At 42.4% G+C, this 26,503-nt stretch overlaps 1 protein-coding gene across 5 annotated transcripts in view; it reads left to right on the top strand.

Moving 5' to 3' along the window:
* PLCB4 (phospholipase C beta 4) overlaps positions 1-23,464 on the top strand; it is a 361,436-nt gene extending 337,972 nt beyond the window's left edge. For 4 of the 5 annotated variants that reach the window (XM_090051542.1, XM_090051524.1, XM_090051509.1 and 1 more), the window contains 5 exons: positions 10,069-10,170; positions 12,501-12,558; positions 13,193-13,279; positions 16,650-16,686; positions 21,555-23,464. In XM_090051542.1, the coding sequence (XP_089907668.1) occupies positions 10,069-10,170; positions 12,501-12,558; positions 13,193-13,279; positions 16,650-16,686; positions 21,555-21,643 (373 nt within the window). In that variant the 3' untranslated portion in view covers positions 21,644-23,464. The remainder of the gene's footprint in view (positions 1-10,068; positions 10,171-12,500; positions 12,559-13,192; positions 13,280-16,649; positions 16,687-21,554) is intronic. The other variant, XM_090051533.1, reaches the window with a different exon arrangement.
* The last annotated feature ends 3,039 nt before the right edge of the window (positions 23,465-26,503 follow it).

Below are 26,503 nucleotides of genomic sequence, written 5' to 3'. Positions count from 1 at the left end.
CAGATCCTAGCCACCCTGACCATGAAGTAGCGCCTCCTGATATCCAGCTTAAATCTACCCTCTGCCAGCTTGTGACCATTATTCCTGGTCACTCCTGGCAGTGCTCAGGGAAACAGAGACTCCCCCAATGCCTGCTGCTCCCCCCTAACTAGTTTATAACAGGCCACAAGATCCCCCCTCAGCCTTCCCTTGTGCAGGCTGAACAGGTTCAGGTCCCTCAGCCTCTCCTCATAGGGCCTGCCCTGCTGTCCCCTGATCATGCGAGTGGACCTCCTCTGGACCCTCTCCATGCTGTCCACATCCCTCTTGAAGTGCGGCGCTCAGAACTGGACGCAGTACTCCAGCTGCGGCCTGACCAGTGCCACATAGAGGGGGAGGATCACTTCCTTGGACCTGCTCGAGATGCATCTGTGGATGCATGACAAGGTGCGGTTGGCCTTCCTGACTGCCTCCCCACATTGCCCGCCCATGTTCATCTTGGAGTCAGTGATGACCCCAAGATCCTTTTCCGTCTCTGTGCTGACAAGAGGGGAGTTCCCCAACCTGTAGGTATGGTGCCGGTTGCTCCTCCCCAGGTGCATCACTTTGCACTTGCCTGTGTTGAATCCCATCCTATTCTCGTCCACCCACCCTTGTAACCTGTCTAGGTCCGATTGTAGTCTGTTGCTTCCTTCTAGCGTGCCCACATCCCCCCACATTTTAGTGTCATCAGAAAATCTGAACAGGGTGCTTTTCACCCCCTCATCCAAATCACTGATGAAGATGTTGAACAGTGCAGGCCGGAGAACCAAGCCCTGCAGAACCCCACTGCCCACGTCCTTCCAGGTTGAGAAGGACCCATCCACTACCACCCTCTGGGTGCGGCCCTCCAGCCAGTTGGTGACCCATTTGACTGTGTGGGTGTCGACACCGCAGTCCCCCAGTTTCTTAATGAGAATGGGATGAGAGACAGTGTCGAAAGCCTTCCGGAAGTCCAGGAAGACTATGTCCACTACCCCTGCATCTAATGATTTGGTGATCTGATCGTAAAAGACCACCAGGTTGGTCTGACAGGACCTGCCACTGATGAACCCGTGTTGGTTGCCCCTAAGCATGATCTCCCCTGCTGGCCCCTCCTGGATGTGTGCCAGAATAATTTGCTCAAACAGCTTGCCTAGGATTGAGGTAAGACTAACTGGCCTATAATTTCCCGGGTCCTCCTTCTTCCCCTTTTTGAAGATGGGAACCATGTTGGCCCTCTTCCAGTCCTCCAGCACCACACCTGAGCACCACGAGTGCTCGTAAAGCCGTGCCAGGGGTCCTGCAATGACCTCGGCCAATTCCTTTAGAACTCTAGGGTGGAGATCATCCGGACCGGCTGACTTGAATACGTCCAGTCCCTCCAGATGTTCCCTAACTATTTCCTCACTAACCCTTGGCCCAGGTGTGCCTCCCCTGGGCCCCGAGGGGGGCCCAGCAGGGAGGTGGCTGTTCTAGTCTCTACTTAGGAAGATGGAGGCAAAGCAATCGTTAAACATGTTAGCTTTGTCACCTGGTGTGACGACCAAATTTCCCAACGTGTCCTGCAGGGGACCCACATTACCCGGAACCTTCTTTTTACCCCCTATGTATTTAAAGAAGGACTTCTTACTGTCCTTAATCTGGGAAGCTAGCCCTAACTCCATCTCTGCCTTGGTCTTCCTGACTGTCCCTCTACATCTCCGAGCGACTGCAGTATAGTTGTCCCTGGGGATGTCCCCTTCTTTCCATTGGATGTACGCCACTCTTTTAGCAAGGAGACATTCCCAGATGCTCTTGATGAGCCATGGAGGCTCCTGTGCCCTCCTGCTCCCTTTGATCCTCATTGGGATTACCTTCCTTTGGGCTTGGAGGATCGTCTCCTTAAGCAGCAACCACTCTTCTTGGACACCTGGCTCCTCTCCCCTCTGGGACCTCAGTGCTTCCCCAACTATTCTCCTTAGCTCAGTGAAGTTTGGCCTCCTGAAATCTTGGGCTGCTGCCTTACTGCAGGCCTTTGCCACCTTGTGCTGGATGGTGAAGTCCAGCTGGCAATGATCACTGTTGCCCAGGTGGTCAAGCACCCGCAGCCCCCTCACTAGGTCATCACCCATAGCCAGCACTAGGTCCAATAAGGCGTCTCCCCTGGCGGGGGTGTGCACCTCCTGGGTTAGATGGAGGTCCTGCACTCTGTCTAAGAACCAACGTGAGCGGTCAGACCTGGCTGACTGCTCTTCCCAGCAGATGTCCGGGAAGTTCAGGTCCCCCATGACTACCACATCCTTAGCCTTCACTACCTCTGTGAGCTGACCTAAGAATTCCTGGTCAAGCTCTTCCCCCTGGTTGGGAGGTCTGTAGTAGACCCCCACCGTTAAATCTCTCACCCCTCGACTGCCTTGTACTTTAACCCAAAGCACTTCAGAGTGCCCTTCCTCCAACTCCTTGATATAGAGTGCCACGCTCCCACCTCTCTTTCCTGTCCTGTCCCTCCAGTATAGCCTATAGCCCACGACATTCACCGCCCAGTCATGTGTTAAGTCCCACCACATTTCAGTGATCCCCACTATGTCTGGGCTGATGTCAGCTAGCAGGAGGGTGAGTTCCTCTTGCTTGTTTCCCATACTACGAGCGTTTGTGTAGAGGCATTTGAGGCCTCCTGTGGATGTGTGTACTGACCCCCTTGTCCCAGTGTTGCCCTGGCCCCTGTCGCTTACCTGTTTATTTGTTTCGCTCGTTGGTGTAGGCTGGGCTGTAGTTGTGGGTGTTGCTTGGTCTGGCAGCCCGATGTTTCCTCCGCCCTCAACTTTCCCTTCCCACAACAAGCCTAGTTTGATTTTATGTATGACACACTATAACCTACCTAACATCTCCAGGTATCTCTCTACTTCTACCTGTTACATCCCCCTTTTTTCTCCCCACCCCCCCAGCCTGTCTCTCACCCCCTGATGCCTCAATTTACATTTTTCACTAACTGGCTTTCTTACCAGCAGCCCAGCCTCTGGCTTCTTTACTATTCATTCCATCCAGGAAGAGCACACGCACCAACTGCAGATGCTTCCTCAGACTGACTAAGGGTTTTTAAACCCCAAAGCTTGCTAAGATATATTTCTCCAACTATTCAGTTGATCTAATAAAAAGTATTGAATTGGCCCAAAGAACCTTATCTGCCTTGTGCATGTTAAGGCAGAGCGGGATGAATGCAGCAGGGATGTTAGCCTGTAACAGAGGACCTTCCCAGTGCCAGTTAGAACTCAGCCCGCCCACCTGTTTCTGGGCCAGCCACCCGGCACTTTTTTCCTGCCACACCTTGATGGAAAACTGATTAAGATGTTACCCAGGCAGGAAGCTGCCCATTTAGGGCCCTGATGTCTAGGAGTGACATCCATTCTGCAGCTCTGTACCTGCCCTACACTGCAGCCTATGCCTCGCAGATTGCATCCTTCACCCTGTCCAGCTGTGGTCCCCTCCCTGGGACCTTTGGCTCCCCCTGAACACCCTCTTGCTTGGAACACTGGTCGGTGGACAGGACAGGTGTTCCCAAGCAACCATGGCCAGATCCTGCCACACCTGGCTGTGGGTTACCCAATAGGCCAGGGGGTCACAGTGTAGTGGCTTTACGTTCTTGGCGAGATAGGTAGCCATCAAGACCTCCATGCTACCAGCCAGATCATGGGGTCTGCAGCCTCTGAACCCCAACATTGAAGCCATGCCCTTGGCCCACATTGCCAATAGCTATAGTGGAGGAGATTGGCTGGTGCTTGGAGTGCTGGCACAGGAAAGTGGATCCCCCTCTTCCACATCCCCCTGCCTCTGCCTCCTTGACTCTGTTCACCAGCACCTCCATCCAGTAATCAAGGGTTTTGCTGCTGCAGATGCTCCCCTTCACCCTCAGGTCACACATGCCCACCAGCACGTGCACCATACTGGACCACAACAGATCCAGCCATTTCTTGGTGCCCTCCTTCAGCTGCTTATGGGGGTCACCTGGTTATGGTGGGCATTGCCTACACTGAGGATCTTGGTGGCCTCAAGGAATGGCTTGAGCACCACCAAGATCTGGGAGATGGTATCCCACTCAACTCTGTTAAGAGGGCCATTGATCCTGATCTCCCTGACCAAGGCCATCTCATGGATGGTCTTCTGTTGCTCAACCAACTTTTTGAGCATCAGGTATGTGGAGTTCCACTGAATCTCCACATCCTGCATAATTTTGTGCTGTGGGATGCTCAGCTCTGCTTGCTTGTCCAACAGCATCTTGCCCCCCTTGATGTTCCTGTGGAAGTAGCCTACTACCTTGCTGCATTTCAAAATGAGCTGGCTTGTAGTGGTAGTGACAGCACCATCACTGGGAGCCCTGTTCCCCTCCAAGGCATCCCTGACTATGAGGTAGAACTTGTGTGTCATACAGCAGATGCCAACAAAGTTGGCATCACACACTGCCTTCACTGTATTGACCCTGTTGTCAGTAACCATGAACCCCCAGGTGAGCTGACCCTGCACCATGTGATTCATGGCCACTGTGATCTCCTTTGCTGTGTGTGACCATCCATCACCCCTGCTTGAAGGAGAGCCCATTGATGCCCTAACTGATCGCAGCAGTGCCCTGTGAGAGAGAGGTAGGCATGATCTCCACCCAGGCTGCTCCAGATGTCTGAGGTGAAGTGCAAGGCTACCTGCAGCCCTGCCTTCTGCAGCTCCTCAAGTACTTCCTGCATGCCTCATACAGAGAGAGCACCACTGTTCTGCTAAATGTGGTGCATGAGGGCACTTGGTAGGATGGGGCCATGAGTGCTATGAGCCACCTGAACCTTGGACACTCAACAAAGGAGAAGGACTGGCCAACCAGAGCAAGCATCTCCCCAATGCTCTGGCTGACCTCACATGCCTTGGGAACATACCCGCTTTGTCTCTGCCTTCTCCCCACTGGTTCAGGGTGACCTGCTTCTGCTTCTTGGGGATGGGGGCTTTGGAGCAAGAGGGGGACTTCTTTTGGGGCACACTCCCACTGGTGCCAGGCTGAGGAGGAGCAAGGACAAGGGGGTGGTGTCTCCTGAAATGTAGCAGCATCATTGTGGTGTTGACATGTTTCTCATCCTTGCCCCAGCTGGTCTGCTTTCTCCTCCTCACCAGGCAAAGACACAACAGCAGGAGGAGCTGAGCCGCCTGTCCCCACAACATCCTCCCAAGTGCCTTTCAGAAGAGACCTGCCTTTAGGGAAACATTGAGGGGTGCAGAGCACAAATTCAGATTCCCCCTCCTTCCCCAGAATTTCCTTTGCTATAGCACTTAGCTCCACTGCTTCCAGATCCAGCTCCTCTTTTGGTACTGGAAGGGTCATGCTGGGAACTGAAATTGGGGTGGAGACTGTCATGCTGGTGCTGATGGTTATTACTGATGTTAGTGAAGGTGGTGCAGGTGCAGACACTGCTCCCACTTCCTTGTTCCCACTAGCAGCAAATAACTCATTGCTGCTAGGAAAGGTGTGTCTATGTTTGGGGGAAGCCGGGTGGTGGGGAGGGGCTGGAACTTGCAGCTCTCCCTCTGTGCCTCTTCCTCTCCTGCCAAAAGACCTGGCACCTGCCTTTCCAGCAGGCTTCATAACGCTTGGTGTGCTGCAAAATTTATATACATCTGTAATATATGTTGTGCTTTCCTGCAGTGCACCGTGATAACAGTCAGGAAAAACACAGAATAAGACTAGTAGCTACCAAGAGACTATAGCAAGCCAGAGCCTTTGAGATGCTGCTGGTCGAAGAGAGCTCAAAACAGGCACAGATCACTTCAGACACAGCATTATATGTTGTTTCTAAGTGCCTGCCCCAGAGCACTGCGATTGAAAGGGACTTCGGGGAATGATCACAGTCATTGGCCAGCTACAGATGTCAATATCAGAGCAGTCTTTTCCACCTTCTCTCCTCTCTTCTCAGTTTCTGTTTCCTGCATGTCTGTCTTCCGAATCTTTTCTGAATCAATTCAGAGACTTCCAAGCCGATTCAGATCTTTTAATAGGTCTCCCAATTTGATTTGGATTCGGAAAGTCGGTTGCCAAATCGGGCCAAATCTCTTCTGAATCGAATCAGCTGCTGAAGTTTCACACAGCCCTAATTGTTACACATACGAAAAAAAGAGAGGAGGAACTATCTCATTCCACAGGCTGTGGTATGAGGCTGTCCACAACCATATAGATTTACTGTCATTGTTAAATGCTAGGTGGTTTTCTGGTAAGAAGTCCAAAAAACTTTAAAAACTTCACATCTAAAGAAGCTGAATGAAATTCTTTCTTTCTTTCTTAAAGCTGCTAAGCTCAACAGCATGTAATGTTAACATCATGGGTGAGATTCATGTCTTTTGTTCAATATCAAATTGTCTCCATGAAATATTCTACAGGGCTCATTCAAGATACTACTTCTGAATTAGCACATATAGTCAACTGTTTTGCAATATATATTCATCTAATAGCATTCAAAGTATTATGAAATGCATTACAAAAACATTATTTAAAATATCCTAACCAAGGCAACACCTGAGATACTTTAAATTTATTCCTGGCTATAACAGCACAGGGAAAGTACAATTACTTGGCTCTCAAAAATCTTGCTCCTCTTCTTTAGGTTTTGTGATTCATTGTAATGATTTCTGGTCCATTGTATGAATATATAGTTCCTTTTTTTTCATTCCTAATTTCTGTTGAAATTGTCTTTACTTCCATTTCTGCACCTACTTTACTTGTTCTCATATTTGTATTAGGCCAAAAATATCACTGTGATCAGATGTTATTTCAACCATGAAAAATGTCTTCTAGACAGAAAGAAATTTGCTTTCTTCAGCTTTTTCTAATGGTTCTTATCTTTACCCTTAAAATGTGTTCATTATTATATTTTTTTTAAAAGGCTTTGGGTTGTATTTATAAAAAGGTTTTTAATACGGGGTTTCATTTAAATTATTTAAATATGTACCATAACATTCTAAGTGTTATTATGATTTTTTTTCAGAGGTACTGAGTACTGTGCCTTGATTATTGTTCATTGATAGGCATTAAATAATGTTCATTCTGTGCCATCCCAATCAGTAACCACCTTCAAAATCCTTTCAGTTAGTTATTGCTTTCTCTTATACGGGGATTTTTATCCAACCACCTATTATGTAAATTATAGAATTTTTTCCATTAGACAAATTTAAAATCATGTTAGGCCTATGGATTTCTGGATGGTTTTTGAATATGAAGTATTGATAATAGTGCCCAGAAGAGCGTCACATTCATCATTTGTAACTGTTTTGTAGAAGATATATGTGCACAAACCACAAAGTCTACTTGGCAAGCCACAGGGAAATAAAGGACTGACTTGAGAAAGGAATGGGTTATTGACAATACTCTAAAAAATTCTATTTTCTCAGCTTCTCTGTCCATTAACTGGAGCAATAAAGCTGATGTGCATGGTTCTCTGGACAATTTACAGAATGGTTGTAGGAAGATCAGTAATGTGAAATGATGTAGCTATTCTGTAGAATAGATAGTTTCCCACTCTGTCTCGAGAAAAGCAGTTACAGCTCAAGGTTGTATTCAGAGGATAAAAGCAGACAACAAAAATGTTAATAACAATAATCTGAAGATGGCCACTGAATCGCAGGGATCCTGGTTTTCTTTGATTAAAAAAAAATCCCCAATTTTAAGATTAAAAAAAAAAGGAACCACAAATCCACATTTTACTGTGATCAAAAAGAAACATATATGCATAATAATATCTATATATTAGTGGTGTTCCATTTTGATCATGAGAAAATGTGAATTTTGGGTTACATTTTTAAATCTGAAAATTGGGATTTTTTTAAAATCAGAGAAAACCAGGATCCCTGCTTGTCACCCAGCTTCTGGATAGAGGAGAATTTTAATTGTTCCCAGAAACTCAGCAGCCTCTGGCTCAAGGTGAATTAGATAGTTTGAGCACTTCAGGAACTGGAAAGCCATTATGATCAAAATGCATGCAAGGCATACTAACTTGTTGGTAATGATTCAGAGAAAAGCAAGTGTATTCTTAATACAAGGAATCAGCAGCAGCCCCAGGTGGAGAAATGCTATTTAGAAAGCACCAAGTACCACTAAGTGGCATAACATATAACTGGATTTAATGGAATCATTTGACCCCAGCAGACTTCCTGCCTATGGGAGGGGGCCTGGACTCAATGATCTTGCAAGGTCCCATCCAGCCCCTGATGTCTATGAATCTAAAAACATACCATACTTACCCAAACCAGGACAACTCTGAATTTAAGATGACCCTCCAATAATCTGATTCCCTGCATAGAAAAAATATTAATTTGTTACAATTTCCCATATAGAATCTAATTATTGGAGGCTTGTCTTGAATTTGTTGTCCCCCCATCACTGCAGCAGGGAAAGCATTGAAAACATTGGCAGGAGGGCCGGTGGGGGAAGGGGGGTGGTCAATCAATCGGAGCCCTGCCTTTTTCACCCCTACCACTTACCTCGCCCCCGCTGTCTGCCCCCTCCCTGCTACTGTCTGTGCCGCGGCACCTGTGCCATTTCCAGTGCCTGCCCCTCTGCTGTATGCCCTCCTAGTTTCTGGTCCCCCTGTCTGCCCTCCCACCTGCCTTCACCTCCCCAACTCCAGCACTTACTGTCCAACTCCAGCATGACTCCAGTAGCTCCAGTCCAAGCTCCGAGGTCCAGCTGGAGCTGCCGCTGCCACTGCCATAACAACTGTTAGCAGACTGGAGCAACCACATGCTCCATATCCTTAGCTGGAGCAGGGTTAGACCCTGCTGGAGTCAGGGTAAGTAGTAAGCCACTTCGCTGCCTGCATCCATCCTACCTGTACTTAAATCTAAGACAAAGGGCTTTTTCCCTCATGTTAAATGGAGGAGGGAGGAACCTTGACTTGGATTTGAGTAAATACAGTACTCTTCTTTTTCTGTGTTATTCAAAATAATTAAATTAGTTAATAAGATATAATCATTTTCATTGCTACTGTACTAAGGGCTACATCTGGGAAGGAACCTGGGCACAACAGCTCTGAGTGCTGTGATGTTTAACTTCCAGGTGTGCCTTCCTGCCCCACCCGGAGTGAAATCCAGAACCCTGTGTTAGGTGCCCAGGCTCCTTGTACAATTCATGAGGGGAAAAGTGCTTACCTTTCTGAGGTAGTGGAAAACTTAATTGGTTTTTCTTTGCAGTGCTTTGAAATGCTCCAGTTGGAGGCATTAGAGAAAAGCAAAGAAATCCTTGAGTGAATTAGAACTATTAAAGATTGGATTATAAACTTTGGAGAGCAGGAGTTTTAACTGGCTTGTACAGAACCAATCTCTGATTGAACCTTTGCGAGGGGGGTGTTACCACAATATAAATATTAGTTACTATTAAAGCAAACAAATTAAAGTGTAGCAACTACAAGTAGTCTTTGTCTTCTATGGGTGGAATAGGAGGCTTGAAGATCTAGGCGGGTATTTCAAAACTACTCTGCACTGGCCCACTGACAAGATTCCCATCAACCTCAGTGTGAGAGAGGTTGTTTGAATGATGACCACTTTTTCATGTCAGTTTTTGTCACGTATGCTGCTGTAGTCATTATGTGTTTTCTGTAACTTAGTCCAATGCTAAATAAAGCTACAGTCCCAAACCACAAAACTAATGCAGTTGGATATGCCAAGATGAGCATGGGTTAATATTTTTCACATTAGTCATATTCTCAACAGAGAGTTTTTGTAACGTATTGTGAAGTTTTAAAAGGCAAGTCACATTTCCCAAATTGCTGATAATAGCTCCTATTCAGTCAAATGTTATATGCTGTAGAGACAAGGCTGTGTTTTTTTTATAGTCTATTTTATTCAAAATGTAAAAATGCTTAAAACTATTCAAATTATGTTCTCTGGGACTACGCAAGATTGCTAACTACACATTCAAACAACTTACAGTCTAATTGGAAGAAGATAATTTTTGTATAGCATGTTCTTTACACTTTAATACCAGAGGGACATGAGCCCTAAGAATCGAGAAACTAACAACCATTAATGATCACAATTCAGTTTATAATGATTCTGTTTGGTTTTACCTAGGGAAAGCAAGGACATGCGTGCCAACCAGGCCAAAATTTCTATGGAAAACAGCAAAGCCATAAGTCAAGATAAATCTATCAAAAATAAAGCTGAAAGAGAGAGGTAAGTGTCAATTCAGTCTGTGTAAGACGATATGTCTTTGACTGCTGGGTGCCCACACTGTTTAAGGTATGTTCTGTGTGGAGAATGGCTTATGTTTCTGGCCAGTTATTATACTGAATGTATTAGATGGTTGTTTCTAGATAAGTGTTATTTCTTTTTTATTTTAATTCATGTCATGATCTTGGAAAGTGACAGGGGCTTAAATTTAGACTTGTGAGTAATGCCACTGACTGCAGTGAGGCTACTCACATGGACTGAGATAGGCATTTGTTGAAATGTTTCTAGTCATAAAGGCCTTAGTTTTACACACTGGCCCATTTTCTCCTTAAAATGTTGTGCAGTATATCTTACTTCAAATCTTTTTCCATAGTATTAGAAGTGTACTGAAAAAAGCAGTGCTGAGATTTGGATGTGGATTGGCATTAATCTTGATCAGAAGAGCAGGAGAGGAAAGGGAAGTTAATCCACTAGAAGGACATACTGGCTGCATCTACACATGCACTTTACTGTGGAGTAGCCTAATTAATTGTGGAGTAAAATGTCACCATCTACACATCTGACGGCATTTGGCCACAGTAGACTAATTTACACTGTAGTAAGATAGTACTGCTGGGGACAGTACTGTTTTATGCCAGGGTAATTTAGTGTGATTTAAATTCACATGTAGATCCTGACTGCGGACATAAATTGCACCTGGTCAGTCCAGTCAGCTGTGGGTCAGGCTCCTGCCACACAGCTCCACAGTTTCAGCACCCTCATGCTACAGCCAGCCCCTCTGCTGCCTGATGCCACCACTTGGAGCCAGGGGCTGACTCCCTTTGTCCCCTACCAGCCCGGGCTTGCTTTGCCCCAGCTCAAATTGCTGCTGTCCTGGGGATACGTGTAGACATTGTGCCTAGGGGTAGTTTACTTAGGCTCAAACTGCTCCAGAGTTTATTGATTCACATTAATTGCATGTGTAGAGACACCCACTGTTGCTTTTCTCTCCTGTCCACTAATGATATGGATGTGAAGTGGACCACAGGGTAATAGGAGTGAGGTTAGTAACAGAGAGGCCTGTGTGGGGAAGAAAGGTGACAAGGGAGGTTAAAAGGAATGTATCAGATGGAGTTGATCTCTGATGGCAGTGAAATAGCACACATTTATTTCCCCCATTTCCACACTAGCTTAAACTGAAGCTCTCTCCTTCACATTGCACTGACTGATATTTAGATGCCTGGCCAGTGTTCCTGTACTCTAAATTGTGTCATTTCAGCTTTGCTCTGGGTTTGTGGAGCACAAACACAGAGCATATCTGTGCCATCCCTGCTTTTCAGCTCTAGATTTAGGGAACCCATGACATAGACTTCAGTGCCTGCATTTTTTTCATAGATACAGTGCAGCCTAAATTCTATCTAAAATTCTTACCCTTCTGTCTTAGATTGCAATTCTGTTTACATGCTGATTTTCACTGAGATTTCAAGACTTCCCCAGGGCTTTGGACTTGCCATCTAGTTGAATATTTTCTCCTATATTCCCTGCTATATTGGTCTATTTTGGCTTGATGGCTTGAATTTGTTCCTACTGAGTGAACTCAGTGGGAGCTTTACAGATTTCCTGCATAGAGTGGAGACAAGAGTTGCCAGAGCCGTGGGTGATGATCCTGGCCCAAGTTTATATAACCCTTATAGTAATGATATTCAGAATACTTATTATGTGCCTAGGCTTAAAACCAGGATGGAAGACACTACTATCTTTTAAGCTTTTGCAGTTGGTCCAGTTCCATCCTTGGAATTACAGCACCTTAGGATTCTTGCTATAAAAGGCCTTTCACAACGCATATTATATGTAAATATTACTAACATAGTTTTCGTGTGACAACTACAAGGACACTTTATAGCATTGTTTAAAATATCTTTTTATTTTTGATAGCAAGAATAATCTTTAATCATTTCAGAATGTGCTTTTAGGGGCTGGTAAATACAAAAGATTATAGAACAACACTTTTAAGAAGCAGTGTACAATGGGAAATTACACTGATTAATAAAACAAATTCCAAAATTAAATGAGTCACTCTACAGTCAGGATCAGAGAAAAGTGAGCTCACAACAATCTTGGTCTCTTGCTTCCAGCCTCCATAGGCATAGCATCCAAAATATTCAGAAATATCAATATAGTATGTAAAAACCTGGAGTCAGAGTAGTGCTCTTCAGTTGCTACCTGCAGTTCAAGGTAGGTCATAAATGTAGTAGAATAAGCCTTCAAGTGACTGAGCTCCTTATTCTTGACTTGGATTTATTATGTATGGTTTTTAATAAGTCTTCATGGACAAAATATTTTTTTTTTTTTAGGCGAGTAAGGGAATTGAACAGCAGCAACACAAAAAAGTTCCTGGAGGAAAGGAAGCGGGTAAGTATAATTTTGATTAGGAACTAGAACCTAGTGGATATGTGATACTAGGATAGAAACCTTGCTGTTTGCATAACTTACCCTCAGCCTTTGCCAAGAGATTTTAAAAGTTCATTTTCCCCTTAGTTACTTTCTTGCAGTGTCATTCTTAAGTGCTACAGGCTTGGGGAGCTAGAGACTCGAGTCATTTTCAAACTGGATTCCAAGGTCTCTCCACATCCTAAGCTGACACAGGGTTTATGTCTGAACTCCTAACTGTAGTTATTGAGTGCCATACCAACATTTGCTCACCCTTTTATTTACCTGAGTTGAGAAGTGCCTCTGTAAGAAGGATTGTGTATCATTACTTTATTGTAGCACATACATTTAAACAGAACTTAATTTTAAAAAAAGAAACATGGGCAAAGTATGTTACACCTATACAGCAGATTTTTACATTAAAGCAGTGTGCTGTTGTGTATATTTTAGACTTATTAAATTGTAAACAGCCAGGATCATGGGCTGTGCCTCCATCCAAAGTTTTGTGGAGGTCTCAGGCCACCATCTAATACGTAATAGTTTTGAAAACTATGTGTCTGTTTTGTTTTAAAAAATCATGTTACATTTCACCTGTATTATCTTATCTTCCATATAGCTGGCAATGAAGCAGTCAAAAGAAATGGATCAACTGAAAAAGGTTCAGCTTGAGCATCTAGAAATTCTGGAGAAGCAGAACGAGCAGGTATTTTATTTAAAGGGCTTGAAAGAAACATGATCTAAAACATTAAAAACAATCACCAAGTTCCACTCATAGTTCTTTTGAATGGAAGTTATTATTGAAATTAGATAAATAACCCTTTTTTGGAGGCAGCCATCTGTTTTGAAGTTGAAATAAAAGGTTGGAAGGACTTCAGTTAGCATGGAATTCAGGTATGGCTCATCTAATCATCCAGCGATTGTCTGGAAGGACATCTCCCAGAATTCCTGCACTTCCCTTTTCAGTTCCCTTAGAAAATATCTCAGAAAAAGTCTGTTTCAGTGCTTTGGCACTTCTGTTTCCTTTCCTGATTGCAAAAACACTCACTGTCAGAAAATATTTGGATTCCATTTTAGTATGTAGGGTTTTATGCCAGATTGCTGTTCATCCCTTAAGTGAAATTATAGAATCATAGAAAAGCAGGGCTGGAAAGGACTTCTGAAGGTCATCTAGTCCAACCCCCTACCCCAGGCAGGATTATCCATATTCAAACACTCCCAAATCCTTGTCTAACTTATTACTAAAATTACACAATACTCCATTACCTTCTATTGGTGGAAAACAAGCAACTTGTAAAAAACCTGGCCACCTACTCATCTGGGAAAGGAAAATTCAAATCTCATCCTTAGTGGTTTCCGTGGTGAAAGAAGAAACCAGCACATCCATAATTATCATCCAAACTGATGTGTAGTATGAATGCCAGCAGTGAAGATACTCAAGGTTGTACTGCAGAAGCACAAACTGAGCAAGGTGAGAGAGAAGACAGGTTGCGTTTAACTGCTGTCACCTTCAAGAGTTAGGAATTTATTTTCTGAGATTTCGGTTCAGTTTCAGAAATCACATACTTCATGGTGCAGCAACCCACGAGTGGTATCATTCACATGCTTCTATTGCCAGCAGAGAGTCCTGTGTCCCCTGAGCTGCTCCCTGTCCTTTTTCAAGCTTTTCTAATGGAGGATGGCAGCCTAAAATTTTAACTGTGGCTTGATAGGATCTCCAGCAGCTGCTATGCTTCATTTGCATGCCACTGAGCACACCTCAACATACCAACCCCATGTCAACCAGCTTCACCTACTTTTTGGACAACAAGAGGAGTCTCTAGCAGTCTTCCAATATTGTATCCTTCTGTCTTTAAATTCCTCCACAAGAGTTTCTGCTCTACATGTCTCTTGTCCTTACTAGCACAAATTAACATCCAACTCTTGCCATGTCCAGCATACCCACACAACAGCAAGGCAGAGAATGCACACATTGAGAAAAATAGATAATCAAGCTGCAGTAGCTCTTCTGCATTCTGACCATAATCCAATGTTACATAAATTGTACTAGTTGGCAAAACATAGTGTATAGTGATCTAAAGATACTGTGGGGCTGATCCAAAGTCCACTGTGATCAGTGGGAGTTTATTAACTTCAGGGCTAGGGACAGAAGTTTCACATAAACCAGTTTATGTGATCAGAAACTGATTTAAACATGAAACAGAACATAAGTTCAGTGCACGTAAGCCAGTTTCAAAATGGCCGAAACTAATTTAAGATAAATCTGATTGAATGTAGTATCAGACTTAACTGATTTGGGCCAAACAAGTTTATAGAATTTCTGTCCCAGACCCCTTTCCGGTTTAAGTTAAATGGGAGTTACCCATCATCCCAGCATGCTTTTCAGCCCTGAGCTGGGCTGGGCCAGGCTGAGCTGTCTTCTGCAGAGATCAGGGCTGGCCCCACCCCTCTGCTCCCCAGCCAGAGCTCTGGCTGGCTGAAAAGGAGGTGTAGACTGCAGCTGGGAGACAGCAGTATCTGCCTGGCTTCCCTCTTGGCCCTCCCCCCTTTGCCACTTGTCTGCTTGAGCAGGGATCCCCCCTCTCCCACAGCACAGATCCCAACAACACAGACTCCAGCCAGCATCTGATCAGGGTCACACCACTCCCATGCTAGCTAATGCTGAGAGATGCCTATGTGAGTGTGTCTCCAATCTCACTGGAACAAGGGCAGACAGAACAGTGTCTGCTTAGGGCTTTTTGGGAGTTAATCAGTGGGTCAGCTGATAATGTCTAGTGTTCTTCCTTAAAAATGCTTTGCAATGAGCTGTTTAAGGAGATTGAGCTAATGAGAGAGAGGTGTTGCTCTCTTGATGGGCTGAGAAGTTTTGTGTTCTGATAAGCTACAAGCTGCTGGCTTGCTGTCAGTGTTCAACAGGGGACAGAGAAAGGTGTGGGAAATGACCTGGTTTGCAATGAATGCAGTGCCTGTCAGCTTGCTGCACACAGTACAAAGAAGCAGGGAGAGGGAGATTGAAATACTCAGTATCATCAAAAGATGCATGCAGTTCACACAAGCTGCCCTCCGTCCTCACCTGCCCTTTGTCTTGGAGTGCTGGCTGGGGGTTGACAACACTCCCTGCCCCTTGAGCAGCAAGTGGGGAGGGGGAAAAGCCTGGCAAGGGCTGCTTCCCCCTCCCACTCCAGGCATACCCCAGCTGAGGACTGTGCAGGTCAGGGTGGGGGTTTAAACCCCTCCCTAATCATACCGTTCTGCCAAGGCCTGGCTACAACCCCCTCTTTGCTTAGCATTGTGGAAGGGAAGGGAGGGCTTGCTCTAGCACCCCCTGGCTTCTAGCCTGAGTTACTACAGGCATGTGCCTGCATTTTCTGAATCAAAAGTGATGTCTACTTGCAAATTGATTCAATCTCTGCAGGTTAGACTAACCTGCAAAAATTGAATCAATTCAGGCTCAGGATTTTTGAATGTCTGTCTCTAGCCCAGGAGGGTTTGCCTCTGGTCAAAAACACCATTCCAAGACAGCACAGTTAGGGCTGAGCTTTTAACCTAAATTCTACCATTCCTTACTTTTGAGTACTTGATTTTTCAACTCTACAGCTGCATTGTTGTTAGTTGTTTTGCCTGGAATTGATCAAAGTGAGTGCTGCTTTGTTTCTTATAAACAGCTCTGAAACGCATTGTAATGCCACACATTTCCCCCTAGCATAACTCTGACTCCAGTGGATTCATTCATGATGTACACTAATATGAGCAAGAGCAGAATCAGACCCAGAGCACTAAAACTTGGTTAAAAATCATAGGTGTTCTAGTTAACTGAATTGAAAACAAAGTAGTAGTTTGTGTAACAAACTTCTTGATCTCTTAAATATCCCTTTCTTATTAAATGGGTCGAGATACCTCAAAACATCAGTTATGAGTAGAAACATACTTCAACATAAATTGTTATGAACTAAAATTGATTTGTTTTATGTATACTTTTCTTGCATTAATTTTTCAATCTCACTTCAGTTTTCATTCATTTTATTTATGTCCTGTTGTATTACCCTATTTTGACATTATTATTTTTGTACAAACAGCTTTTGAAATCCTGTCATGCAGTGTCTCAAACACAAGGTAGGATTGATCTATAATAAGCAAGCTATTATTTCAGTGTGCTTTCCTTCTAAATTAAATCACTATCATTGGAGACTTCCTTGTAACTTCAACTCCTGGGAAGTACCACTAACACAGTGAATGTGATGTTAATAGTATTTACATACAATCAGTATTTGAGTTTGACATTAAAGTAACAGAATTTTATGCTTTCACATCTCAGACATCATGGAGCAAGTTGGATAGGAAACCTTAAAAGATTTATTTCTGTTTTATATTATTGGTAATTATGCTTGAAATTCTCACGGTCTGTAAGACGCATCTACTGATTAAGGGAAGTATTTTAGTGTTGACTTACATCTGACTAACTGCTAGTGCTGATAGAGCCAGATTTTCCACATATATTAATGTAACAATAATATAACTGATGCCAAACTAAAAATAGCTAGAAATAGAATAGACAGCTAGAAATAGCTTTTTAGGGACTGAGAAAAGAGGCTTCCAGCTCTTTAAAATTCAGTTTAAAGGCACATTAGAAAGAATATGTTAAGTGTCTTACTATTTATTTAGCTCTTCTTTTACAGCTTCCTTATATTCATCATTTGTATGAAATCCATATTAATCCCAGGTCTTAACCAGTATTTTCCTTAAGTTTAAACAACCAGTAGCGCAGTATTGCCCAGCATAAATAAACTGCTTTAATAGTTGATAAACAGTTGATAATTTACTGTTACCTCCTAATCTCACCACATTTACTATATCTATATTTATTTAGAAATAGATATGTAAAACAAGGCCTTCATTTTTTTTGAATGTCTAGAAAATAACTGTATTTTTTCTCTAGGTGCATGTATATAGTTTTTATTCTTCCTCAAATCTAACCAAAGACGAGGGCACTTGGCACCTTTCATTATGGGTCCATGACTTAATGAATTCAAACAGAGGCTCATCTCTAAATATTCTGTTTGTGTGTTCACTTGAGGATGCATTGGCTGAATCTGATTTTAGATTGATAAAACCAGGCACTTTGACCACATGGCAAAGTATCATGAGCTGCATCTACACAAGGCACTGACTGCGCAGTCGTTACAAGTTAAAATGCCATTCTAGGAACTCGGAGAGACAGGGTCAGATTTCCTCTGGGTGAGGGAACCTACAACTCAGGTCCTCAGTTTCCTAGTTTAATAGCCTAGCCACTCAGCTAATAGAGGCAATATATGGAAAGGCTTTCTCTCTCCCCCCATTCCCTGTTAGTCATTGGATGACCAATAAGGGGAAAGAATGCCACCCAAGACATCTAAACCAATGCTTTCTCTCCAGGAAGGGCCCACAATAGTGTTCATCCCCTGCTATCCAGTATTCCAATAGCTAATCTTCTTTACTAAATGTAGGAGATCCAGATGCAAATTCCTACTCTGTCTGTGGGTACTAGATTCCACACTTCCCTGGAAACTACGCAGATCTCCGACTACAGGATATTAGGGAGTGGAATTGTTTTACTCTCTTCCATTGCAGCTTTACATGAAATAATCAAGTTGTTATACGTACAAAGAGTGTGTATGAACCTAACTCTATAGTTTAGTCGCAAGCAATCTCAGCTAAGGAAAGTGGAGACACAGACTGCTCTACTATGAATGTAAAACACCTTAAATATTCATTAAATTTCAGGGATAGTGCCCAGGCATCCCCTTAGATGAGTGCTCAAACCATTAGACAATATAGCCATTCTCTTTGGCCCAATGAATGTGAAACAGTGTTAGTGGAAGACATTAGGGCTAAAAACAGACAACTTGATTCAGATTTGAGCATTTTGCCTCAGCAAATCCATTGTTGTACATTAAATACCTGTGAAGTATCCAGATTCACATTTTGTCTTGGAACCATCAAGGCTAAGTCAAGTTAATTGCCATTTAAGCCATGTGTGTAAATGACTGTCCCTGTGCCTGCTTTAATGCAAATCAAATCTCAGATTAATCAGCCCTGGATTAAACCAAACTTCTGTTTTTAGCCTAAGAGAAGCCTGTCACAGAATAACCTTTTACCCTGGTTTTTACAGCACTCTCCAAGGAGACTGAAGACAAGTCTTCAAGTTCCCCTAGAGTTTAAAACAGATATTGCATTCTCCTGGGAGAGAGTTTTTGGTTCTGGGATCCTTACATCATACAAGTCCTTTGTCCCACTTCAAGTAACCATGAAGCATGCTTCCTTCAGTCCACCACAGTGCTGTCCCAACTCATTCAAGTTACTTGCTAGTGGCTGTGTTTACATGAGACACTTTACTGCACAGTAGACTAATCTATTGTACAGCAGTGTCACTGTCTACATGTTGCAAGCGCTTACTGCACAGTAAATGTACTACTTAGTAAAGCCAACTAGCATTGATTGCATGTGTAGACATGCCCAGCCATGCCAGGGCCAGGCCTGTCAGAGGGGGCAGCAATATAGCTTAGAAGGACTGCATGTGTAAGTGTCTGTGCTGCTTGTGTTTTGATCTGGGTTAAAACCTGGGCCACTCAGGACCATCTTAAATGAGACATCTGCAGCCTTAGGTACAGAAGGAATTTGAATGTGGATTTCCTGCATCCAAATGTGTGTTCTTATAGCAGCATTTCTGCAGGAAACAGGATATGTATTTTGTGAGACACAATCTGGGAGGTGTACTCTGAGCACATACTAGAAGGAATAGCTCTTTTGTGACTTCTTATGGAGCGCTTAACTTTTCAGCTCTGTCAAGACTCACATGCTTCCTACCCTAGGAAATTTTATTGGTGAAAACTTTGGCACCTATGAATATTAGCCACCTCCATGGCTAGGCAGCATCTGAGGAAGTGTGTTGAGGATTTTTTTCAGCTTGGGTGCCTAAATGATTATTTGGCAGCAATTAGGTTAGGTTCCTTTTTCAGGATGTAGCTTTTAGCCTCCTAATTCCTCATGTGTACAATAGGGATAATAGTACTTACCTATTTCTGAGGGGTGTTGGGAGGATAAATGCACTGTAAGGTGTTCAGGGGTGTAGGCTGTAGCTGTGTTGGTCTAAGGACATAGGCTGACAAGGTTCTTTGGGTGAATCTGATATCTTTTATTAGACCAACTTAAATAGTTGGAAAACAAGCTTGCTTAATAATTGTTTTCCAACTATTTAAGTTGGTCTAATAAAAGATATCAGATTCACCCAAAGAACCTTGTCTGTCCTTGTAAGGTGTTCAGATACTTTGCTCACTTAGAAACAACTAGGAACTATGACAAAGATTTTTCATTTTATTCGGAATTCCATTTTCAGTTGCCAAATTCATACCCATATTAAATACAAGTGGCATTTCAGGAGAGGCTGTTCACACTGATTCATTTGTTAATATTATGTTTTCATATTTTCATCTCAATATGATTTCTTCATTGATTTCAAACATTTAACTCATTTAAATGGAACAAGGGTTCTATTTTTCATTATATGTGTTTCACTTGCCCTTGGTGTTATCACAATTACTTGAGTTCACAAAATGTAACAGTGAATATTACTTTTCTCTAAGAGAGGCTAAATTCTCTAAGAGAGGTACATCTGTGTCATGTGTGCAAATACACATTTACCTTTTGAAAAGGAAATGCATCTCACTTCTTTCCTGTTTCAGATCTACATTTTTATGTTATTTTAGACCCATATATGTTTGCATGTACAGAATAGGCGACTCCCTGAGTAGAAGTTTATTTATCAATTTAAAGACATTTACCATCTCAAAACAATAGGTCCCTTTACAGCGTTTTGTATTCAAGTATAGCAAATCCAGTGACCTCTCCTCCCTGCACAGATGAGATCAACCTCAGTTACCCTAGGGAAAATGACTGAAAATACCTCTGCCTCCATGCCCTGCACATAGGAGCCAGGCTGTCAACCTGGAGTGGTTAGCATGTCCTCACTATCAGCACATTCAGACCACTTTAGATTGGATTGATGAATGAGTTCCAAATGGAAGGGCTGTCCTGGAAAATGCATTAGGAAAGGTGCTTCCTCAAGCTCCTTTGAACTAACCTCTTCACCTCACCTCAGCACTGCTACCTGTGGAGAGGGAGCAGACTCTTAAGTAGGCAAGGTCCAAGGTGCTTGATAGGTTAAAAATAACAACTTAAAGTGAAACTGCAAACCCAGAGGCAACCAAAAGAGACCAGCGTTCATAGTTAGGTACCTCACATAATAAGTGGGCACCTGCATTCTACATCAACATCAGTTAGCAGATGAATTCAAGGGGTAGGCACATGTAAATACACATTGTAGTAGTCTGATCCTGAGATATCAGCCAAGAGAAATGGGTAATATCTGCAAGCTGGAAGATTTAAAAAAAAAAAAAAAAAAAAGGTTGGCTGGGCCACCTTAAGGAAGGTGTCAGCCAGCTCTGCCAGCAGTGAATCCAGTAATGTGTTTGACCAGTCATTGTCTTTCAATGGCCAGAAGAAAACTGGTCCAGATCACAGGTAGAACTTTGGAAGCTTAGTAAGTGACCCCTGCCAAAACCTGGCCAGCAATGACAGCATATATATCTACTTTCTGAAATGCAGAGCAAGTTCACAGGCAATGCAATCAGAATCTGTATGGTTTTCTTCATAAAATATGGGGCTTCTTTGAAAAGTGACCCAGGAATCCTAAAAGAAGATAAGAATTATGTCCGTGATGTTAAGTAACTTATTGTTAAGCACAAGGATTCTTAACAGGAAAATAACAATTGATGTTTGATAAATACATAGACATTTTTCTGAGAATGAGGAGAACAATTACCTGTATCTCCACTGCTCCCTAGGTATATTCCATTGAGATATTCTGTCCTCCTCAAGACTTGCTTGATTTTAAGTACAAGCTGTACTTCATGATGGAACAAAACGTGATTTATTTTGCATTGCAGGCAAAGGAGATGCAGCAGATGGTGAAGCTGGAAGCAGAGATGGACCGCAGGCCGGCAACAGTAGTCTGAAACTCCAGCATGCAAACTGAATTTAAAAAATTGAGCAACCTTAAAATACCAGAGCAAAAATAATGCTCTGTTGTGGAAGATAGAAAGGTTTTTTTCCCTTTTTCCCTTCTTTTAAAACAGCGTGTAGCCATAGACAGCCAGTCTTAAGGTTTTGAATTTCCTTTTTATCATAATGTAATGGATTTCTTTTGTTAAATTTTCCTTTCTGGTTTCCTTTTATAAGGAAAATACTATCCAAAAAAAGGCACAGAGCATTTTAAAGCCCAGGTCTTTGCACTTGTTTCTGAGGAAAAGCTCCCATTCATTTCAGTGGGATTTTGCCCACATTGGAATGACAAGATCAGGGCCTTAAAACCAGCATCCATTTTGTTGTTGTTGTTATTTTAACAGTATGTTAGATGATACCAGAGCTGTGTTCAATGCAACATGGTATTTACCATTTTTATTCTCGTGATTGGTATTTTGTCATTTAAGATCCAATCCTACCAGGTACTGAGAGCTGGATACTCAGCATCTCCTCAGCAGTGCTCAGAACTTTCTAGTACCGGTCCCTAGATTTATTGCTAGATAATGACCATCACCGTAATAAATATTTCCTAATCAGGTTGATAAGGAGATGAGTTTTATCATAGGGATATAGTCTCTTGTGGTGATTTTTTTTTTTACTACAAAGATATTTTTGAGGCAGCAGACTATAAGTAGTTGAAAACAAACTGCATATATTGGAAAATATGCTCTCTACAAATTCATCAGCAGAATTAATTCACTGTTAGTATAACAGTAACTGTACAGGATATTTCCTCCTTCAAATTAAGTCATTAGCAAGTGCCATATCAATTCTATTGTGTCTGTAAGAAGCCAATATCCTGTAAAAGTTGCTGAAATAGTTAACATTATGCGAATAAATTGTTCTTGTGCCAAAACTAATCAGTGCTCCAGGGCTGAAGGAATTGTATATTAGACACTTTAGGAAAAGTTTACATCATATATGGTTGCATATATTGATGCAGAAATTTCATTTTGATCCTATTGCTGCAGGTTCCAGCTATTACAGTTTATTGTAACTTAAAGATTGTTTAAATGGCTATTGGCAAAAAGTTTGTAACTGTGAAAATGTAAAGAATATTTATACACTTTAAATCACAATATTGTAGAAAATCACATCAATGTTGCCATGTGGTAAGATTAGTAAACAGAATTACTAAAAGTACGTTTGCATGTAATACAAACACCAATTAAGACTTTAACACCTACTGTATGACCACAGTCATTCTACTAGCCAGTACATACTGATTAATTGTATGGCACAGAATATTATTTGATCAATTACCAGACTTTTAGCATAATGAAACTTATATATATATATATGTGTATATGAATTATGTGGGCATTCTTGATACTTCAAGTTCTAGTAAAATAAAAATACATAACTAATTTAATTTTACACAAAAATATTTATGCAGATTTTCAGAATTTCATATCAGGAATAACCTTTTTATGTCTGTTAGATATAAAACCAATTTGCTACAGTGTTAATTTGCATGTTCTCAAAGCTTGCTGTAGTTATATTGCAGAACAGTGCATGTAAGCATTCTGCTTGGGATTTGTCCATGCTGCCGATAAAAAGAAGACTGCATGGAAAACTGGTAGTTTAGATCAAATCAGATTACTGATTTCAATATACTAAGCACCAACTGAGTTGTTGTATATGCTTGTACAAACTGATTCTACATATTCTATAAACAACTTAAATGAAAAGAGATAATTATGTTATTGTCAGTCCTGAGATGAAACTTTCAACTTCTCTAATAAAAACTTTAAAAGTAAAGCCATGACCTGTAAGTGTAATCCATTATAAAAGATATTTGCAGGATATTCTTACTGCATGCTTAAACGCACATTTTTAAGTATCCAAATTACATTTCTGTAAAGGCACCTATAGACTAAAACACAGTGATATCACTCCTTACTTATTCAAAGGATTCTTATTTCATTTGTTTGGAGAGAGAGAGAAATTGTGTGCTCTTAATGCCAGCTGCTTTTTATATCCATGTACTCAGAGACTCCAACTGAGGGTTAGAGACCAGATCCATTAAGGGACCTAGGTAGAAGGAGATCCAGATTTCTGAACCAAAAATCTCCTGCTCAGCTGCAGACTGACCCTGGAACATTCTAAATTTTCCTTTTTAACCTGGAAATACAGCTTAAGTCCCTGAAGAACTATTAATACAACAAGTGGACGTATGCTTCTTTTCTCTACAGCTTTGTGACTTTTGGCATAAGGGTAAGATGACAGCATGTTACAAAAACAGATGCATTAATGGATTTTCATGGACTCTAGTAGCATTTGGCCTATAGTGCCTAAGTTCTTCTATGGATTTAGTCCTTGTGCCCTAGCAACTTTATGCATATCCAGAGTTAAGCAGCATCTGAGCAAGGCTTTTGAGGATCTAAATACTGGACAGCTAGACCTAAAGTGACAGCTAGACCCTAAGGGCACCTATACATGAGCAGGGAGTCTGCTCTAATGCGCTGTAATTCCAGCACGTCAGCAGATTCGATTAATTGAGTGTGCTGGAGCATGGGAATTACTGCAGTCCAGCAGTCTCCTGCATCTCATGTATCAGTATCCCCGTGCTTCATAATGCTGCTGGGGGCACTTTCTCTGAAGCTCAAGTTCTGTGAACTTCAGAGAAAGTGCCCCTGCTACCATTTTGAAGCACAGGGACATTGATACACAAGGTGCTCTAATTAAAGTGCCCCACTTCCACTCTGACAGCACATGTATAAACGCCCTAAGACCAGATCCTTTTCTGCCTATTAGGCACCTTAAGTGGACTTATGCACCTGAGTATGACACTATTGTACCCTGCTTGAGTCCCTGAAAAACTATTAATGCAAAAGATGGATGCATCTTCCTCCTCTTTGGTGCATTTTTGTCCTTAGCCTTATTTTTAATAGCACATTATAAAAGTAGATGAGCTAATGGTTTGTCAGGGACTTGAGAAGAGTGGAATTGGATCACACTTAAGTTCTGAAATCCATTCAGATGCCTAAAAGGTGAAATAGGATCCTAATATTTTCAGTGGCTCTTGTTAACATTTTCACTATTTCAGTGGTCTGAGATTTTGGTTTTAACTGGTTTTCATATATTGCCATTTAAATGACCTACAGTTTGCAAAAATAAATTGTCTGAATGCCACTTAAATAATCTGATCTTTGCCAAAGGTCTGAGTTTCAGCATTTATTTGGTCTGACATGTGATACAAAAGTGTTCTGATCTTTGGCACATGAGTGCTCTGGGAAATAGGAGAAGGATTCCATTGCAATATAAGTCAGCCACTGAGATAGAACTAGGTTGCAATTTCTAAATTATTTGGATGAATATTCTTATTTACATGGTCTGGACTAGGCAATTTAAGAGAACTAAGATCCACATCTTGGAGCATCAAGGGTTAACTTTTTGCCTTGAATGGTGTTTTCCATTAAAAAGAAGTAAGTAACAAAACTAAGTGGTTTGAAATTTCCATATTAGATAGATTATCTTTCCCACTTCAGTGCCCTGAGCACTGCCACCTTAATGATATGAGGGTGCCAGTGAAGTCATTCAGAGTTTAGTTCTTGATAAAATGATGTTTCCCATCAAAAAGAAATAAGTGATTAAAGTCTGAAGTACTTTGAGCATCACAACATAGCTGGATTAGTTACGTCACTTGAGGGCATGCTACACTTTCAATGTAAGATGCCATACAAACCAGGCACAAAGATGTTCTATATTATCTGTGTAATATCTTTGTAGCTGGTTTACCATTTTATGAAGCCATCAATTTGCTGAACATGTGGCATGCTGCCATTTATATGATTAACCCTTAAGTAATCACTTCAACTGCACCATAAATGCAATGTCTACCAGAGACCATGGGGTTATGAATTGCTCTCCCATTTAAGTTGGAAGTTGTTAGTGCAGTACAATGAAGATAGTTCAATTAAAATAGGCTGCTGAAGATGAATAAAATGCTTGAGGTAGGTGAAATATTTTGGCATTTTGAAATGAGCTTAATTTGTTTATTTACCATATTTACCCAAATCCAAAGCGAACCTGAATTTAACGCAACCCCCCAATGATTAGATTCTATACCTAGAAAATGTATAAATTTGTTATGGCTTTCCATGCATAGAATCTAATTATTGGAGAGTTGTCTTAAATATGTTGTCCCCCCTCCACCAAGGGGACAATCTGTGGCAGGGGCAGTAAGGGAGCAGGCAGTGGGAGGGTGGGTGGCAGGAAAAGCAGTGTGGGGGCAGGTGGTAGGTGGGGCAGGGGGTGTGGAGGCAGTGGGGGGTAGGCAGCTTCCCCTCTACCGCTTACCCCCCCTCTGCTTACCCCATCATGTCTGCCTCTCCCCACTACAGCTTCAGGCCCCCTATCTCCCCCTCTCCTGAAGCCTCTGCCACCCCCCGCTCCTCCCTATTTATCTTTGGTCCATGCAGTCAGGCTCCATCTATGCTACAGCCCATGGCATGGAGCATGGCCCTAGCCCAGCCCCATAGCAGTGGTATGTAGCCAGCTCTGCTGCTATGTGGCAGGGCTGAGGCTGTGCTCTGTGCTTCAGACTGCAGTGCAGACAAAGCCTGCCTGCGCCAGAGTAAGGGTTAGTGAAGATGGGGTGTGGGGCAGATCTGAGGCTGTGGGGAGGGGAGAGGCAGAAAGTGTAGAGGGAATAATGGGGCAGGTAGAAGCTGTGGCTCCAGCCCCAACCTAGCTTTGGAGACAGAACCAGAGTTGCTGCAGCTACTTGCTAGGGCTGTGCAAAATGGCACTATTCCATTTCAACTTGAATTTCAAGGTTTGGATGGAACAGCGTTTTGTTTCAAATTTC

This window comes from Crocodylus siamensis, chromosome 1, assembly GCF_052110815.1.
Source record: "Crocodylus siamensis isolate JL-2025a chromosome 1, ASM5211081v1, whole genome shotgun sequence".
NCBI classification, from domain to species: domain Eukaryota; kingdom Metazoa; phylum Chordata; order Crocodylia; family Crocodylidae; genus Crocodylus; species Crocodylus siamensis.
Note: the sequence above shows the minus strand (reverse complement) of the source record. Positions and strands in the feature narration are given on the sequence as shown.